At 38.9% G+C, this 20099-nt stretch overlaps 1 protein-coding gene across 5 annotated transcripts in view; it reads left to right on the top strand.

Moving 5' to 3' along the window:
* The window catches only part of LOC139815597 (latrophilin Cirl), a 435108-nt gene that overhangs the window by 368513 nt on the left and 46496 nt on the right, over nt 1-20099 (top strand). For all 5 annotated transcript variants that reach the window (XM_071782625.1, XM_071782617.1, XM_071782634.1 and 2 more), the window contains one exon: nt 14363-14549. In XM_071782625.1, the coding sequence (XP_071638726.1) occupies nt 14363-14549 (187 nt within the window). The remainder of the gene's footprint in view (nt 1-14362; nt 14550-20099) is intronic.

The following is a 20099-nucleotide window of genomic DNA, read 5'->3' as shown; positions in this document are numbered from 1 at the left end:
CGAGGAGATGCGTATCCCGCATAGAAATTAAAGCGCGCGATAAAGCGGACTCTAAATCACAATTAATTAAATCATTAGCCACCCACGTTTCTTTTATAACCGCAGTAACTGCTCCGGGGATGTTCAAATATCTGATGGTCTTTAAAAATTAATAAAGAGAAGATTAAAGAAGAGAGAGTGAAAGAAAGAAAGATATTTTACTATATTTTGGAATTATAATATAGTTACTTGCAAAATATAAGTAATAAATATGATATACAACGAAAGAAAATTGATATATAATAAGAAATGTACATAAATATAAGTATGAAAATATAATTAATGAATATATTAAAAAACTGATTATTATATTTTCGAGCTAGCGCAAGAGTTGCATATAGTAATGCGCGACTTTCATTGGAGAAAAAGGAACACAATTAACATCTGTTTATCTTTCTGTTTTAGGTAAGAAGCCGTCGCTGCCATTCTCATATCGAGACAAATTCAAAATAGGTAAGATCAATTTAACGGATTGTAGCGCTTTTATATCTCGCGCTTGCTAGATTCTTCTAGGAATCATCCACGAGCAACGCCTCGAGCATTTTTGACATGTTTCCTTTAAGGTGCCCGGGCTACCGTCTTGATGCGAACAGACGCGGATTCGGCGTCCCTAGCCTAATTACAGGGCAGCTCTCCGAGCACCTGCACCTCTTCTCCTGTTTCGTTTTCGTGCTTTCGCAACGGACACCCGTGAGTCCAACACGGATATGTGAGAAACGCGATCCAAACTTCCCCGACCAACCTCCCTCCTCCTTGTCCGGCCAACATTGTCCTTATGGCTACGGAGCCTCGAGGCATCAAAATTACTTACCTCTTATGAACTTAAATGGGACTAGATTGTAATAGTAGGCGCAATATCGCACCACAATAAATCATACAAGATTATAGCGTAATACAAATATCTGTTTCCCATTTTGATATTCAAAATAAGAAAGAAATATAATTTAGGCAAGTCTTAAGAAATATTAAAATCACATTATATTTGTAAATAACTGCAAGCATTTAAAAAAAATTGAATTTATATCTTTATTAAATAATTGTTTTATTATTTTTTTAAATATGAACTAAATAAAATAGTAAATAAAAAACATAAAATTTGAAACATAAAGAAATCATGTAACTATAAAATTGAGATAAAAACAAGAAACACAGATAACAAAATAATCTTCATGTCATTTATAAATCCCAAAAGATTTACCACCTTCTCTGCATATACTGTAAGACGGTACTGATATACTCTGCAGAATTCAATCACGTATCCTGAAGGATGTTAAAAGATAAACCAAAGATTCTAGATGAAATTTCTAGTTTCATAAAAAGTTTAAAAAACGAGACTTTTAAATCGCAGAAACTATATATATTTAATTTGATATGCACGTGCAATTTCCGGATATTAAAGATTTATAAACGTTCTATCTAAAGTCATCAAGAATAGCAAAATTCCCAGAATTCTAAATTTTTTAAACTAGAATTTTTAAGCCTTTAAACCGTTCAAATTTAAAAATTAAAAGTTTTATTCACTGAAACGGTAAAAATTGAAAGATTTTTAAGAGTTGTATAGCTGCGTTTTTCTATTTATCATATTAAAGGCACTCGAATAAAAATGATAGCTCAATAATCGATATGAATGATATAAATCTGCTTTCAAATTGAATGAGCTTTCAGTTGGCTATCTCAAACACTTTATGCGACTCGCATGCTCGTGCAATTCTTTGATACACGTATAGAAAGACCGTGCGATTACAATGGTCATCGCGATACGGAATGTAATAGAATCGGAAACTGACATAACACCTGCGACAAAAGCCCATCGAACGAACGAAAATTACCTTCGAGGGATAAAGGAAACTACTGCAACGCGAATGTGCGGTCTCCATTTTTTTCACAATTACAATTAATCAAAAGACTTTTTGCATCTTAAAGTACTTTATTCTATCATGCATTGGCAACATATACGATTTGTTATTCTTCATTTCTAATATATTTAATCAAATACGTTCAGCCGATATCAACATAGTTATAAAAAAAAACTTATTTTTCGTATATATTTCTAATTTCTTTAATTTCATCTAATATCGAAGCGTAACTCCGGACTCTAAAGAATTTTTATCCCTTTCACTTCCTTTTTCCATTTTCATCGCAAGGTATACGAAGTAAGTATACCAAGTAGTCTTCGGTCTCACATCGAATTTCTCGTGACGCCGCTATGTCGAAGCGTCCGAAGGATGCGGCACAACGGAATGGGACGGAAGGAAGGTGGAAAAATGCGCTCGTTCTTTAATTAACTCGCGTCGTGCGCCATCGAGCTGGCCGACTTTATGAGTCGGCGCCGCGGCGCCGTGGAAACACGTGCTACGTTTATTAGCACGATGGTCTTTGACCCGTGTCTCGGTTGTGCAAGAACGGCACAGAGGACGCCAATCATGCAGGAAACTCTACGCGGAAGATTTAATATATTGCCTTTGATATATTTCTATAACGGGCATTGAAGAATTTTCTTTTGAATCGGTGTGCACAAAATGGTTAGACTTGTGAAATTGTATAATAAGATCGAAACATAAATGTATTTTATGTGGACTGTCTTTCACACAAAATCAGTACATAACGATCGATATAAAAATAGATCGATAAGTTTTTATTAGCACACAAAAATTTCAAATTTAAATTCGACATTTATTCGAGATGTAGATGTAAAATACTACATTTAAATACTGATAGATTTTTTTTCGAGCATTAGCATTCTTTCAAATGTTATAAAAATCCTCGAAAATTTTTGACGATAGCAATTTCAAGAGTGTTACTATTTCGAATAAGCTTCCTAAAATTTTTAAAAAATTCCCTCCCGCACTCTCTCTCATCATCCTGTTTCTTTCGCGACTCTTAACTGGATTCTCTTGCTAACGAGAATCTATTTGTCACCTAGTGAGAAATGAACACATTAATAATGACAGAAAATTAAATGTCGTAACGATCTCGAATAGGTTTATCACAGCCTCACGCCTCAGGTAATGAAAGAATTACGAATCGCTCTCGATGCTCGATTCGTCGGAAAGTATCGAATCAACCCAGCGCGGCGTGTCATCCTGGGGATAGACGCGAGAGATAGGATATATACAATATACGTGTGCCACACACACGGAGACGCAGCGTCACGTTTCAATATTTACGGGCTGAAATATTCACGAAATCACACCGGGGTCGGCGAATGCAAGGGAATGACTTGCCGGACGCGCGCGCGTTCAATTCGGATGACGTGTCGCGACGCATCGCGCGGCCTCGTTCGCACGAAAATTATATACATCAAGAGGAGATGTCGGCGTCGTGAATATTTGATCGGCCGTTACCGTTGCGCTCGCGCGCGCGCGCGCGCGTCATCAATTATTCCGCCGCGACGCTTTTTCGTAGGCGGCAGCGCGCGATAACGCGTGTCGCCGCCGTGACAGATGTCCATTACCAACGCGAGCACGGCGATTTCCAGTGACGATAATTGAACCGCGAATGGTAGCCGCGCCAAGCAGTGGGAGTGTTGCCGCCGCGTGGCGAGCAACGTGCTCGCAATGAAGGATCGTTTTCTTTCAAGCGCGGCTGTTATAGGGTGAGAATCATTAATGATCCCCGTTGTTGTTTTCCCGCGCACCAAAACCGACGTCTCGCATAGAGATGGGATAACGGCGCGGCATGTGAGTTCACCAACAACAGGGACCATTAATGATTTAGTGTACGAAATATCATGTTGCAACTCTTGGTGTTATACAGCTTCGTTTCCAATTCTCCAGAATGGTGGTTTTCATCTGTGGGATATATCTCTCTGGAGATGTACGATTTATTTATTAAGAATAGACTAAAATATAACTTATGTTCGAAATACTCTAGAAACAGTCCTAGTAAACAAAGTTCTCTAATAAAATCTTCGAATAAAATAAAATTTTACTTCCAAAAGTGGAGTACGAGATAATCGTTAAAAGTTAAATTGTTTGCTAACGCGAGGTAAAAAGATACGCGTTATTACGCAGGCTAGACGCGTAGGCTGTTGTCGTCCGGCGTTATTTCCAACAAAATACAATTTCTACCGCGAAGATCGCGGCCTCTCGCCTTCTCGCGACTGCGTTAATTAGCGAACTTTATGAATGCGCCAGCGCATATTAATCCCGTCATTTCCATACGTCGCCGGCGGAGCCGATTCACGTCGGCGTCGTGTAACAGCATTATGAGCGTATTCCATTATTTATAATGTAATCGGGGCCGCGCTTTTGTAGTCTGGCGCGTTACGTAATTAGCACGGGAATTATCGGCGGCGCGTTGGCGACGGCGCGCGGCGGTGACCGACATTTCGGCGAAGCCAATTTTAGCCGCGAGCCGAAATTGTTGCAAGCGGGACTCGCTATAAAAATATACACTTCAAATTCAATTAGCTTTTAATTCGTCGCGCGACACACCAGATGAGCACTATATTTGCTCGCGTTACATATTTTATTGTTTTCTTTCTTTGGCCTTTCTTGTTTCATCTAAATAATTCCGCTTTAACAATAGTTCAAAATAGCATTCATTCTACTCTACATATAAAAATATATATAGGTATTGGCCAGAAATACGAAACATTGATTTGTTTCACACGGTCTGACTGTGAAATGAACCGTGTGCGCCGCATAAACAGTAAGCATAATAATTACAAGAATAATGTAAGAATAATTGAATACAATCAATTATGCCGTTTATACATATCGTTCCTTCATGATATTTCGCTATCGATACTATGATACATTGATATTAAAATATCAGAATTAGCAACGCGGTCTATAGGAGTCTAACTCGTGATTTGTCATACGAATCGGCTTGTATTACAAATTATAATCAGATTACCAATCTACCGCGTAGATCGCGGTACAAAACAATGCGGTAGAAAGCAGATTATACGTATTAATTTACGAGAAGTCAGAGTATATATTAAAATTCCCGTACATATTATAGAATTTACGCTGTGCTAACAATTAACACAGGTAAACTTGCACTCATCAAAAATAATACGCCGCTCTAAAAAGTATTAATTAATAATTTTGTTTATTATCGAATATCGAAGTTGTCAAACACGCACGTTATGTGGTGTAAACATATATTATGCACGATATTATCGGCCAACGAGAACCGGTGATACTGTCGATGTAATTGGATCGCCGCATGCAGAGAGATCGCGCGCACTGCCGCGGAATGAAAATATTATGAATGGGTTATACAGGAAACGCGATCGCCACTAAATAGGCCGGCCGAGCAAATGGCTCAGATTACGCGGTGCTATCCTAAGTGACGTCATCGCGATAGCATGTACCAACAATGGTTTCTTATTTCCACTTCTTCTCAGCGGCGGTGGCGGATTTATCAGTGAGCGAACTGAGGCGACAGTTGTGCTACTGAAGCGACTACCTCTTGAGCAGCCGCCTTTTCCGAGTGTTAAAACGAGTACAAGTTTTACATACACCCTTTTTTAATATTACATTATTGCATCTCGCCTCTACGACGAAATGGGAACGTTTTGCCATAGTGGACCAGTTCGCAGAGGTATTCATTTCCGTGTCCCGCCGACGATGATAACCGTTGTAACCATTACGAGCTCGTCGCTCCGGCGCGGCGTTACGACATCGTTACAAAAAATCGTTATTTCGACCTGCAGACGGAAAAAAGTATAGAGGATCGGCGGGCAAAGCGCATCCGGCGCGGATGAATGTCGCTCGCGAACGGTGACACCCGCGCGTCGATATCGGTTATCGGCGTCCGCGGGCGTCGTCTGATCGATGACCCGCGCGATAGAAATGACGTTTCACAGAACGTCGTTTCGTTTGCTCGCGTATTTAATTTTTTTTTTTTCGCGATCGCTCATCGGACACTTTAGCAAAGTTGAATAAAGTACCGAATTAACGGCCAGCTTTAGTAGAAAAGTTTGCATTGAACTGAGCGGAATATTTTCTGTTTGGACGAAATTGAATTCGATTTTTTTTGCATGGAAATTGAAGCCATTAAGGTAGAGAAAGGCTTTTTCAGTCATTGGACTTAAATTACTATTGTACATTAATTTATTAATTTTTATTTATAAGGCCGACTCAATGTTTTTCTTCTGGTTTCAGATCCCTCCACCCCCGAGGGCTCTTGAAGCCCATGAGTTTCCAAGATTTTTACAGATGTCTTGAAAATTTTTTATCCGATTTTTTCTTTAACTGACTCAAATAGCATTTCCTTAACCTACGGAGTTTCAAGGAATACAATAAAATTTAAAATATAAATTTATAGCAAACTGCTCTCTCTTTGAATTAATTAATTATTAAATAGGTTTTACTTTAGCAAAATCTTAATTTGAGCTTTATATTTAGGTGGACATTTAGGTATATCCGCGGCGTTAAAATTTTAAAAGTGCATTTATGTAAAATTATGGAATAACAACTCATATATAAATCACTGAGGAGATTTACGTCAATTGTTAAATATTTTTTAATTTATTGTTGTAATTATTTTCTTCATAATTTTAATTTTTAATTTTAATTTTCTTAGTCTTTAGCTAATTTGGAATTAAAGAGACGAACTTTAAAAGTGAAAAAATATGGCAGGTATATACTGTACATTATACCCAGAATTCGTCGTACGTGCAACCATACTCGCTTGTGGGAAAAATTGTGCCGATGCGGACACCCGGTGTAATCGGGTCCCTTTTGATCACGATTCCGTAATAGACGAGTATGAGAACGAAACGCTATTTCGCATGCAAAACGCGACGACGAAAAATAGTGCGCGTGAGAAATGACTGTTGGCGCGCGAGAGACCGCGTGGGATTCGCGATGGTCATTGAATCGTCCTCTCTCGAATGGACGATCGATCCCGCGGGATGGAACGAACACTTCGCACGCGCGTTTAATGCGCACGAACGTGTATAAATAACGGAATACGTTGATCCTTGCATCAGCAACGAGGTATTTTCGCGTCTCCCAACCGATAAATTAATGTAAACTCGAAATCATAAAAAAGAGAATGAACTTGTTTTTTAATTTGATACACTTCTCTCGACCTAATCTTCTTCCGCTCAATGAGTCGACTCGACGCAAAACAAATTAAAATAAAATTGCATTATCTCATGTGTTAAAAGTTATCTAACATAAGTAATCTGAAAATAAGCAAGTTATCTTTTTCGAAATTTTCAACCATTTAAATTATTTAACGCAACTTTTGAGAAGTCTAATTGTGAAAAAATCTTTCACAACTGATTTTCGCAAACGACGATAGGATATCGAACATCTTTCATATACTTTTGCCAAACTACAGCAATCAAATTTATAGTAGATATTAGCGAGAGATACGGTCCTCCTCTCCCTTCCCTCGCATCGATCGGAAGTAACATTATGGAGACGCAAGTTCGCTCGGCTTTCCGCTCGGCCATGCATCTTTGGCTGCAACGGCTGCTGCACTTCGTGAGGCGCTCCCGGGATGCATAAATCAAAGTCCTCCGTGGAGACTCGCCTCGGTTACGCGCCCAATCCTCTTCTCCTCTCCACCCTGCCCTCCTACCTGTTCCCTCTCGTTCCCAGGCCAGGCCAGGCCCAGACGGCAGGATTTCTAATTCAAGCTAATCCTTTTTCGCCGCTCTAATTACATTATCAATTCACGGAGGACGGGCAGGCGCGACGCGGCGCGGCACTCGCATGTGTATTTACAAGCTGCACGGGTGCATACAGCGGTGCATTTACATGCGCTGGCCTGTTGCACGTCCCGGCCGCGTCGGGCCCCTGCTTCCGCGGACCGTTCCAGTCGTCTGACTGATTTACGACGGTCGAATAAATTATAAGAAGCGGATAGAAGAGAGCATTAGCCCCCGCGCGCGCGCGTACACATAAACACACAAACGCACAGATGGGCGTCAGGTGCTCTATTCGCTGTAGTTTGTGCAGTTTGCGCTGGGAGAAACAAGCGGGTAGGGGAGCGGAGAGGGGAAAGGGGCGAACTTTTTGGTTATCGTCGCCCCGGCGCAATTGCATCCCCCGTCAAATTGAATCGTAACTCGATGGGGGGCGATACGTCTCGCGTGTCGCGCGTCAATTAACTCCGCCCACGATTACAAGCTCCAGGCCGCCGGCAATTTCGACGGAATCGATATTACTCGACTGGCGGAATGTTGGAACGGGGGTATACCTCCTCGGACGCGACGCTACGTGACGCCGACACAACGCGGCGGTGACACGACATCGCGTCATCCGGCATCGGCGGGTTGGGCCATCCTCCACGGAATTTTCGACGTCGCGTGGTTTCCCTGTAGGAGAGAGTCCCGATGACAATTTAGCCAAACAACATTGTATACGTTTCTGCATCACTATTGTTACCTGCACTTATCTAACATCTTCGAAAAGCTGAATGCGAAAAAATGCTAAAAAGAGCAAATGCTAAGAAGAGAGTATTTTTGAAATATTAATATATCGACGTGAAAATACATTTTATTAGATTTTAATTTATTATTATGACATCCAATTCTTGAATAAAAATTCTGCTGAAATTAAATATATCTGACATTAAGTGAATAAGATTTCCTCACCTATTCATACTGCGAGAGATTAATTGCGAGAATTCCTTACTTTCTACCGTTTAATTCCCACTGCCTTCCTCATCAAAATGACTCATTCGAAGTATTCACTGAAAAAATATCTTTAGTCTCGGTCTCGGAAAGTCTGTAACTGCGAAAGGAACGCTCACGATGCTTGATACATCTTGTGCTAATCAAATCCGGCCGAATCGACATTCAATTTAGATGCGTACTCTGATCGAGACTCAGCATTCGTCGCGGTCGACCTTTCAAATCCGCTGAAACTGTTCTTCGCGTTACTCTCGTGGGTGGGTGCGACAAGGTAGTAGGAATAGAAAGAAAAGAGAAAGAGAGAGAGAGAGAGAGAGAGAGAGAGAGAGAGAGACGAAGAGAGAGAGTAGTAGCGGAGAGAACGGAATATAACGACTCCCTCCGCAACAATACTCTAGCAGTGTTTCAAACGGGGCGTCATCGACGACGGGTATGTACACATGCCGCGCGTGCAATAAGGCTGTAAAGGTTTTGAGGTCTGAGACCGCATCGGGCTGACGACATCCCGCTGTTAGGTCGGCCCTTTCAAGTCGGCCGCCGCGGCAGCGGGAGGTACAGGCCGCGGCGGACCTCCGATATATTATTACTTGGAGTCATTAATGGTAAACTGCAATTCTCCTCTTTTTTCTCCACGAGTCGGGACAGTGCCCGCCACGACGTGGCGCGATGCGATGGCACGCGGTGATCGCACGTCGCGGCGTCCAGAATTTGTCAGGAAAATATTAGCATCGATCACAATACAGTGCAAAAATATGTATATATTGACTTTAAAAATTAAAAAGAATCCATGGAAAAATTTAGTTGACTTTGTACTAGGCGAAAAAGGATATTGCTGTTGATATTATAGAATTTCCTTTTTTATGTATTGCGGTAAAAAAAAATTAAATATATTTCTCATATCTTACTTTTATTATAATTAACTGCATTTGCTTAAGGTGTAAGCAATGCATTAATAAATTATCAAAAACAATATATATTTATTCTCACGCGATAGTTGAGAAGAAATTTTTAGCTTTATCATTTCCCCGAGCCAGACTGCTGTTTAAAAAAGACGTTCATGAGACGGAACTAGTAAAGTACGAAGGAATAATGATATTGAAAATATAATGCATTTTTGATTAGGAAGGGGGACATTAATAATGTAAGGCGGTTCTAAAGCGGAGAAGCGCGCGCGGTGATATATAAGAAAAATTCATTTCTGCCGAAGCCAGCCGTTGTTCTCCTCGGGAAGTCGAGTAAGTAATTTCAATGGAAATTTCACGGCGTTATACTTAGCTCCTAAGAGGATAGATGACTGGAAACCGCGCAAGGAAGGATTTCTTGAGATCACGGGACTGAAAACGCGTTGAAAGAAGCCTTAGGGACGCGGTACTTCATAGAATTAGTTCTCCATTTGCGGAATTAGCGTTCCTCTTATAAAAATAACAAATATGCTAATGCAATTTGAGTGAATTGAGGACGAAATTTCTTAATTTAGCAAGTTCGACTTTCAAATAATCTGTACAATTTTTTACTAGCAAAAGTAAAAATACAAATATAATATGATGTAATCTAAAAATGTTCCGAATTAAAAAAGAATTAGAGGATGCTTCCAATATTCTCCCCACTTTGTGTGCATAATAATTTATACATTCTTAATTTACTGATATTTGTATTTGATGTAGTCGTAACAACCAAGTACGCCCCAGATTAGTACACGGTCCTTGATTTACAATCGTGTAATAATAATTAATTAAAATGTACAACGAGATACTTGGACGTAAACGATGTGCTTAAACGATACATTGGTCAAACAACACGCAAAGTTGAATCGCACGCGTCCTAACCGCGGCCACATGACGCACGCGCGTCGGTTGCATTCGCATTGGTAACGAGTGCATCGTCGAAGTGCAGCTAAAAGGGCGCATAATAATTTCATTGTCCGACGCTCGAATTCGCGACAACTTTTTCGGGTTAAATACCGAGAGAGGGCTTCATCCGCTCGATTTCACGCAGCGGTGACGCGTTTTACAACCCGCGCACAATCCGCGTGCAATAAGTTCGGTCGCGGTAGCGACCGCATGACGTATAACGCGTCAGCCGCAGCTGCGGCGGGTGCAGCGGCGGGCAAACGGTAGTGAAAAAGGCACTTCGACAACGATGCGGGACCGTGCCATAATTCTCTCATTCAACAGCGAGGCGAGGCTCAAACGTGTTTGTTCTGGTGAGGATCTATTTTTCATGACGAGCTCGATGTTGGAAACGAATTACGTGAGCTTGTATGTAGCTATGTCACATTCGTTGCATTTTTCTCTGATGCAACTTTCATTTTGATCTAAGGAATATTTATTGTAACATAATAACCAATGTCTCATATTTCAAACGTCAAAATACTAAAATCAACATATATATACGTACACACGTACATACATACACACACATATATAACATTCCGGGAATAAAAAATAATACTTGACCAATTAATACGCCACAACTTCGAGGGAAATTGCAAACTCCTCGATCACGCTCAAAGAACTTTGACGACCGGCTCGAGAGCTGTACCCGGGCACACAGGCGGCAGCGATCGAGAGCTCCGGAGGGCGAAGCGATAAAGCCTGAAAGGACTCTCGAGAGAGTTCCAGCGCGGCCGCGAGTCCGAAGATTTACACGAACGCAACGAGCAACGAAAGAGACGGAGAGGATCCTCTCGCTTTCCGGTGCTTCGAACTTGACGAAGCGCATCCGTCGGTGGATGAGTCGCACAGTAGTGAAACACAGTCGAAACATCTAGATATGTATGTACAGCGCGCGACCCCCTCGGAGCTCTCCGCTCCCGAGGGAGGAAACGTCTTCTCGGCGTTCGAGCGGTGACCGCATACACACATTGAGACCCAGGTCGCGTTTAAAGGGACCGAAGGCGAACTCTGGCGAATCCCAAGGAGATCTCACCTCTATCCTGGAATTCCTCTAAGTTGGTCAACTTTGAACGACTTTGCGAATATATATCTTGAAGAACGACGTAAATTAAAAACTACAAAATAAAATTCTCTCACGTAAAAACTTAACTTCGAGATAATTCGATACACAGCACGCTTTTAAAGCTCCGCGATCTGCAATCCCAATCCGATCCGCGATTTATGCAATACGTAGTGTGACGTGGGCCTTAGGCGAATCGATGCGTTTACGGCAGTATAGCGTTTTGATCGAAACACACGTCGCGCCCGGTGCTCACTTCTATCTCATTCCTGGTTAATCGAGCATGTCGATGACGCCGTATATCGATTACCTGCCGCTTACGGTGTTATCGAAACGCGCTTAATTAACGGAGAACAAACTGCAGCGAGAATAACGGCGCGAGTCGAGCGTTAATCGCGATGTGAGGAGCAAAAACAGGCAGCTGAGAAATTGCCTTCGTGTTATAAATCTTTTTCTTGCCTCCTCTTTCTCAGCCCTCTGCCATTTTTATCAAGAATACGCTGGCCTCAGCGATATTTTATCCTACTTTTGAGAAGCTTTCTGTCTCGTCCGGGTGGAAAAAAAAGTTTAAATTGAGCACATAATACGTGTTTTTAGTCTTTAGTTTTTTTTTTTTCGTTCGTTAACTTATGTGTATACAGATGTATGTGCATCGCAGATATAAGATTAAATTCATTTTTTTATTTTTGCTTCCCAGTAACTCTCGAACATTCCCATCTTCAATGTATCTTTTTTTTCATTCGGATAAGATATCATTCAAGACAAGACACGAATTCGTGTTACAAACAGCTGGTCGAAATAACACTTGGGACTTTTTGGCATCTAGACTAACAAGTGGAATTGAAAGGAACGGAATTGAAGTTCTTGCGTTGGCCCTTTACCTCGGGCCGTATTCCACGGGATTAACAGAAATTTAGGGGCGACCTTGCTCGACGACGCGAAACGGCCGTATGGCCACCGCAGAACATGGCGCCGTTCGAAGTCGGTATCGGGCCAGAGCGTAGCGAGCGAATGGGACGTTAAATCGAGGCACTCCTCTCGTGTGCCCTCCGTAATCCCCGCGCCGCATCCTTGACCTCCGCCACCATCGTTTCCACGCACGCAGTAATTTACCGCGAAACACGCGCGTCGTTACTCAGCCCGTCGCTTTGTTCTCAGATTTTCTGCAAGTAGACGTCTGTCCGAGATGATTTTTTTTCTTTCTTTTGCTTGAGGATCCTTTACGTAATGATCGATAATGACGGCTGGACATGTGCCAACTAATGACTTCGGGAAAGGAATGCCTATGTTACTTATGCCTGTACTGTTATTAAATTTGTCCTCATGTTGCATTAAACCTTTCATAAAATCGAATGGGAGAAACCGAGCTAGGATATATTGTAATCAGTGCTTCGTTATTTTTAACATAATTGCATAATAATCTAAGCTTGAAGTACATGTACGTCAAATATATGTCAACGCAAAGAGATAAAATCTAAATTAGCGCGTCTCTACATCTCTGCAGTGTGTATTCAGCGTGTAGCAATGTGCTGGGAGAGACAGGCAGAATTGTAAAACTAGGTATGGGCTTATTAAATGGAGATATAATGATTGCCATAATATAATGTCCAGGGAGAGAAACGAAGAATGAGGGAAGAAGACAGTGAAAGAGGGCAGCGACAAGGGAACAGCTTGCGCGAGGCAGGAGACAAGGGGGGGGGAGTGGTGTAATAACTCTGTCCGTGAAAGCCTCGTCGTGAGTTCATTAGTTCCGTACCGACGCGCCACAATGCTGGTTTAGTCCGCGGTTAGGACTTTCCTCGGAAATGCTGCGGCGCCGGCAAATTCAGCGAATTTACCCGCGGATTCCGTGTCGAAGCGTTTACATCACACTAGAATATTATATTATGTACCCAACCCTCGTCGAATGTGTTTATAAACTGAATTTAGTCGCTTTAAAAATAAAGGTAATATATTTGTTTTTATCCACGAGTGTGGAATTTATTTTACTGTTATAATACTTTAAATAGTTTAAATTATATAATATAATTTTTATAGTACTACGATAAGTAAGCTAAAATTTAGTTTAGACTCTTAAATCTCACAAAAGACAAAGTTTTAAAAAGTAAATGTACTTCAAAAGATGCATCGTGTGCTTTTTAAGAGAGAAGACGACATAATATTTTTCCTACTAAATTGAATGAAAATATCTAAAATTGAGTTTCTCAAGAATGATACCGATATTAATGCTTGAGGAAAAATTCATTAAAAATATTAAAAATTTTAAATATTCGCGGTTAAATATTTCCACAGTATTTCAAACGGAAACCCAAGATGTAAAATTCTTCATAAAAAGGAGAAAGGGATAAAATATATTATTTTATCTTAAACGCTTTTCAACAGAAAAATAATCCGAATGCAAAATAGAAACCTCCGCACAGAAACCAAAATATGTATATATAAACCGCAAAAATGCAGCCATGCGAATAGATTAAATATCGCAACAACGTATAATCCTATCAGTAAATAACACACCCCTATCCTCTAGGATTTTCGCATATACATGGAGGTTTTCCGGAAGCGGAAGCTGATGTGGATGCGGCTGCAACAGGCGTCGGAGGTTGTGAGAGTTCGACCGCGCGCGTATAATCTCCACATTCGATTCACCGCGAGTTGCAGCCGCACGGCAGCGTGCGTGCGGTTGCGTGCGAATTACCGCGAATCGCGACGACAATAACTCTTTGGCCGAAAGATGGCTAAAAAACGTATCGCGTTTTTCTGTTGCAGAGAGGTACGACACCGCATACGCTTGCGAGGGCAAGACGCTGGAGATCGAGTGCGGCGAGGGCAAGCTGATCCATCTGATACGGGCGAACTATGGCAGGTTCTCCATCACGATATGCAATGAGCACGGGAACACCGAGTGGAGCGTCAACTGCATGTCACCCAAATCGTTCCGCGTGCTGAACAACGAGTAAGTACCGCACGCGCCGTGTCTGTACATATCTTTTTTTTTTGTGATTGACTTCATTCGATTTGCCTTCTACGCGTATACCTTTGATCTCCGTTTCCCTGGCGCGAGCAGAGCTGAAGTTTCGCAAATGATAAATGTACGCGTACGATTGACAAATGACGAAGTTATTTAAAAAAAGGCACAATGCCGAAAATTAAACGATCTTGAATGAAGAAAAATCGTGTCATTTAGTTTTTCATAAGAATTTCTCTCATTTGTATTTACATATTTCAATGACTGGTCACTGAGCTTATTCTACTTTGACGATCAGCAAAATTAAAACGTTTAAAACGTAAAAGAAAGAATTATTCGTTCACAGTCGATGTAAAATCCATAATAAAGAAATTATTGCAAGTCAATTATTGGGAGATTAATTAATTTTCTCACGGGCAAATACAATTCTGTACAAAGTGAATAGTCAACGAAGCGGAAAACGAAACTAACCTTTACACTCTTGCAACCGTGAAAATTACTAGAAAAGATAATTACTAGAATTCTTGCTGAAGCAACGAACCATATCAATTGACCTCAATTATTTTTAATCAAGTACAGAACTACACGTTATATGGAAAAAGGACATCTGAAAAAGAGGTTGGCAAGCATTTTTCAGTTTTCGCCATACTAAAGGAGTAATATATCTCTAAAGATATTTTATCCAACCTTATCTTGCGTAATATATTCAAGATCGTATTGTATATTGATCGCTGCGAGTATATGTTATATTTTCTGATGAAGCAATATTCAACTCTGCTCGCATGGCTCCAACAGAACCCGTCATAAATATTTTTGAAAAATGAAGAACAATGCACACAAATCTCAATCAAAAGAGACATTGAAATCGATACAACCGATAGTAAATCAGACTTGTCATTTCGGTAGTTATTTCACGTTTCGTCGTGTCTCAGATAGATTCGTTGAAAGTTTGACGGAGTTTTAACGTGACATCCGTGTTCTAAAATCTACATCATTAATTTAAACGTGCTGTCGAACATTCAATTTACTAAAAATATATTACGTATTTTTACTCAAGTTACAAAAACTAATCAATCAATTAATTGATTAATCATGAAATCGTCCATATCGAAATAAACGAATAATTGTTTAAATACAATTACTTTTAAAGATATGTTACATTTAATTACATTACAGATAAGTCTGGTTGTATTTATGTATATCGTTCATAAATATTGAACTATCGATCGATTTGTTCTTCGTTATTCGAAGTGACGGGATCTAATGAGCGTCATTCCTTTCCGTTCCTATCTCACTTTAGCTTCCTCCTTGAAATCAACAAAATGGAGCATATATTAAGAAGGGAGAGCAAGGAGATAAAATATCGAGCGAGGGAAACGAGGTCGGAGGCGAACCGCTTCACATGGTCGAGTGAACTGGCCAATTGCTGGACCATTGAAGAATGTGTCTCGCGATGGATCGACTTAGGAAGAGTCGCACTATCAGCGATAGCTTCGCTATCACGGTCCTCGCGAGAATCCGCTTCGTGTCCCTCGCTCGCGTTGCCGAGATCGTGAAGAACAATGCATATATTCATCGGTTCTGGAGGTCGGTCACGTAACGTTCGCGTTGCAAGAAAGAATGTGAAAAGCAAAAATAAATTCATCGATATCGTAGTTACATAAACGAAAAGTAAAAGAAGAACAAATTCGTTGATCAATCGCGGTGATCGATCTCCATATAGATACTACATTCTAAGAGGCGTAACTAGTGGCATGTGAAATATTGAAGTTATAGATATTGAAAATGGATAAAATTTTTCAACATTACATAACACAATACACGCCTGTTAGGATCAGGATATTTTTACTCGTAATAAATTTGTACCAGTCATGTTTATAGGGTGAGATGATGTATATAAATAGATTGCGAAGAGAGAGAATACACGTCCACCTAGTTACGCCATTATTCATTCTCGGACTTTTTCGCCTATTAATCTCGTTGATCGCAATAGATCGCGATTGTTCCATGGAACTACATTAATTAATGTGATTGCAAAACGTAATCATGTGTTTACGAAAAGCATGAAGATTTTCTCTATGTTTCCCGATATTCCGTATATCTATTCTTGATGATAAGATTGAAAGTCTCTTATCTGAAAGCGATATATATCGAACTTGATGCGAAATCCAATCTGATTACAATCTATTACATCCTTCCGTGGAGCAGTCGTCCTATCTAGAGAGCCTAGATAGATGCGTTAAAAAATACTCTTCAGACTCCTGCCTTTTTTTTTTGTTTACTATTATTTATTAAAAGGCTGTATTCACAGTGCAAAAATGTTTAGCTATCTTATGTTTATTTCATAATTATATGGAGTGTTTTTTTATTAGATAAGAAAAGAACTCGGGCTAAATTTGGCGTGACGTATACGTAATTAAAAGAGTGTGTGAATACGGGCTGTTATTTATTATGTAATAAAAGATGATGTTCAAGCGAAGCATTGATCGAGAATTACGTGTTTTGATAAATAGAGGGAAAAAGAGATAAATGAACAAAAATATGTTTAATATATATATATAAATGTTATATTTATCGTTTTTAATTTTGTTATGAATAATTGGACAAACAAAATTTAATTATAAATCTTGATCAATATCGAAGAATTTTACTGAAAAATAGTTTCCATTAATTATATAAATTAATATTAATGCAATTAATTTGTGTACTTTTCATTCGAGAAAACAACTATTTATGCATCCATTATAATATCACCGGGTAACAAATCTCAGTGAGTTATGTTAGTTAATTAATTCAGTTATATTTTTAATAGCTGTCGATTCATATACATATATAATCCATATAAAGCAAAACTAATATATTTATTGTTTCCCTTACAATTATTTCACTTATAAAATAAAATTAATATTTATATTATCCACATAAAATTAATAGAAAAAATATTAAACATTTTGAAATTTTTACATATATACCTAATAAATATACATGTTTTCGTGGCTGAGATTTCTTTTTCAATTAGATTACAGTTTGCAGAAAGGAATCAAACAACCATAATACTCTGAAAAATTTCATTCGTTAATGTATTAAAACACAGAAAATATTATTCAATTAATTGATTATTTCGTGGAATTCCTATCAATGGAATTTTCATCTTTTTTCCTCTTTTTCTCATCATCACAGAAAAAGTTATTATTTTTTTTTTTCTAAATAGGAGTATACTGAGAGAATGAATCATACCGACATATTTTTCTCATTAATGATGGAATAACGGAGTAACGAAAAATTCATAACATCCATGTTCAATTTGCAAAGGCTATTGATATTTTTCGATGCTCATTTGCGTCAAAAAGGGATAACCCGGTTTCCGGTAAATTTTAATCTCACAGAATGATTCCTTTTGCATCTGTACTGAGATAAATTATTAGCGCTGCGATCACCTTTGATGTGCAACTCTTCATTAAAATCGTTGTTGCACGATCGATCAATGCTTCCGCCCATGCGTCACATCTCTCGCGGAATCATTTGAGAATCAGCATTCATCATCGGCGGTTCCTCGAAATCATCGACACATCGGTTTTACGCGGCTTTTCGCAACTTTCCCCTTACTTATTTACGTTAAAATGGCAAAGATAATTGCAGAATTATGTATTCTGCCAAGTTGATAAGATTATTCACGGTAATATTCATAGTCATAATATGAGAATAATTAATCAGCAATAATCCTATGGATTGTTGATTAATACTCTGATTTTTTATTAAATTTAACAGCTTTACATTTACGTAACAAAATTTGAAATAATCATTAACAATTAAATTGTTATGTCTGTACGCAATATTATCTGATTGTGATAAATATCGAACGAAAAAGAATCAGCTCTCTCTGTAAGTCGATATTTTTGAGAAGTGACACGTACTTAAACAAGAGAATTACATTCCTTATAGGATATTTATAACAGATTCTATTATTAATTTACTCTAGATTACAGTATCGTATTCTGCAATTGTCCACTTTGTTGACAATTATTACGGAGTTGTGAAGAGCTGATTCGACAATCCGATTGAGCGCATTAAATCAAACTTATGACCGAATAATGAACTCATTTACGTTGCTTCGTTTGTTTCGTTTATTTCGTTTGTTTCGTTTATTTTGTATTTAGTTATTAACAACTTGTGCGGCGCTTTCTTTAATGCAGGGTGTCTGAAATAGGTTTTTCCGCGTAAGCATGTTCGCTCGCATGTACATTCGATGGAACAAGACGCTTGGGTTATCTGGTATCCCTTAAAATCCTTTTAACACCCACAGCAAGCGACCTCACGGTCGATAATCGTATTAGCACATTGTAAGCCGTTTCTAGTGATTGCCAGAGTTGGCAGTTGTCATAAAAATAATGTACCGTTTATGAATAAAATTCTACGTGTCCCACATTTAGAACATTGAATAGAACCGGCTTGTAATGTATTAATCGTATATAATATTTAATATGTGTAATACATGTTTGTATTTGTTAGTTATTTGATTAGAAAAGGAGTTGCGCTGATCCTGGTCAAGGTTTAAACAAAATGGAGCAAGCATATCTATTAAACGCAAACAGCTATATAGTAGTGAATTAATACAACTATATTATAACAAATAGTCATGTAACAAATCGCTTAATTTATCTAATTATTATTACATTAATTATGTTATATTTTATTCCTCTCAATTCATACGTGATTTTTCTTTTTCACTGGAGCGTCGGAAATTTAATTAACATTATTAATGCAGGAGTCGAATACAAGTTCGGGACATTTCAAGGCTTCTTATTTAATTTGACTTTTAATGTCTCAAAGCAATCTTAAACCAATATTAGTAAACATATTAAATATTGGTATAAGTTAATTATTATTTTTAGTGCTTTGTATTTCTCCATGAAATTATTAATTATAACATTATAAGTTAGTATGTTCTGTATTTTTTACGCGTTTACGGTTCATCCGAATAGTTTAAATCAAATACGTAATATTTATTTTCACCCTTCAGTTTTCTCGTAGTTAATTTTTATACATACGTACATACTGCAGCTAGAATATTAAAATAAATTAATTACGTCATAAGTATTAAATACCTGGTTAATTTTTAATTCGATTATTAATATTTCTCGATATTTTTCACATTTGCCGAACGGTTCTTTAGAATTTGCTAACTGTATAAATATCGATATTCATGATAATATAATTTCAGAAGTTTCATGAATACGCTCAAAACAATCGATTATTTTTGAGGATATAATATAATTATAGTAATTTCTAATTTCTTAATAGTCGGCTAACCTTCCCCTTTTCTTTCTCTCCAACTTCTCACGACTGAATAATCTCGCTACCAAATTGCAAATGAATAATCGCTCGCGGACGCATTACGCATAACCAGGTCAAGGGAAGTCGTACAGGTGCATCCTGCACTTCAAACCGTGCTGCATCACGCCGCGCGCCGCGCCCGCGCCGGGCTACGAAATTTCTGCGCGTCGTGCTTGCGAATAATCGAGCGCGCGTGGCGGGAGG

This window comes from Temnothorax longispinosus, chromosome 1, assembly GCF_030848805.1.
Source record: "Temnothorax longispinosus isolate EJ_2023e chromosome 1, Tlon_JGU_v1, whole genome shotgun sequence".
In the NCBI taxonomy this organism is placed as follows: domain Eukaryota; kingdom Metazoa; phylum Arthropoda; class Insecta; order Hymenoptera; family Formicidae; genus Temnothorax; species Temnothorax longispinosus.
Note: the sequence above shows the minus strand (reverse complement) of the source record. Positions and strands in the feature narration are given on the sequence as shown.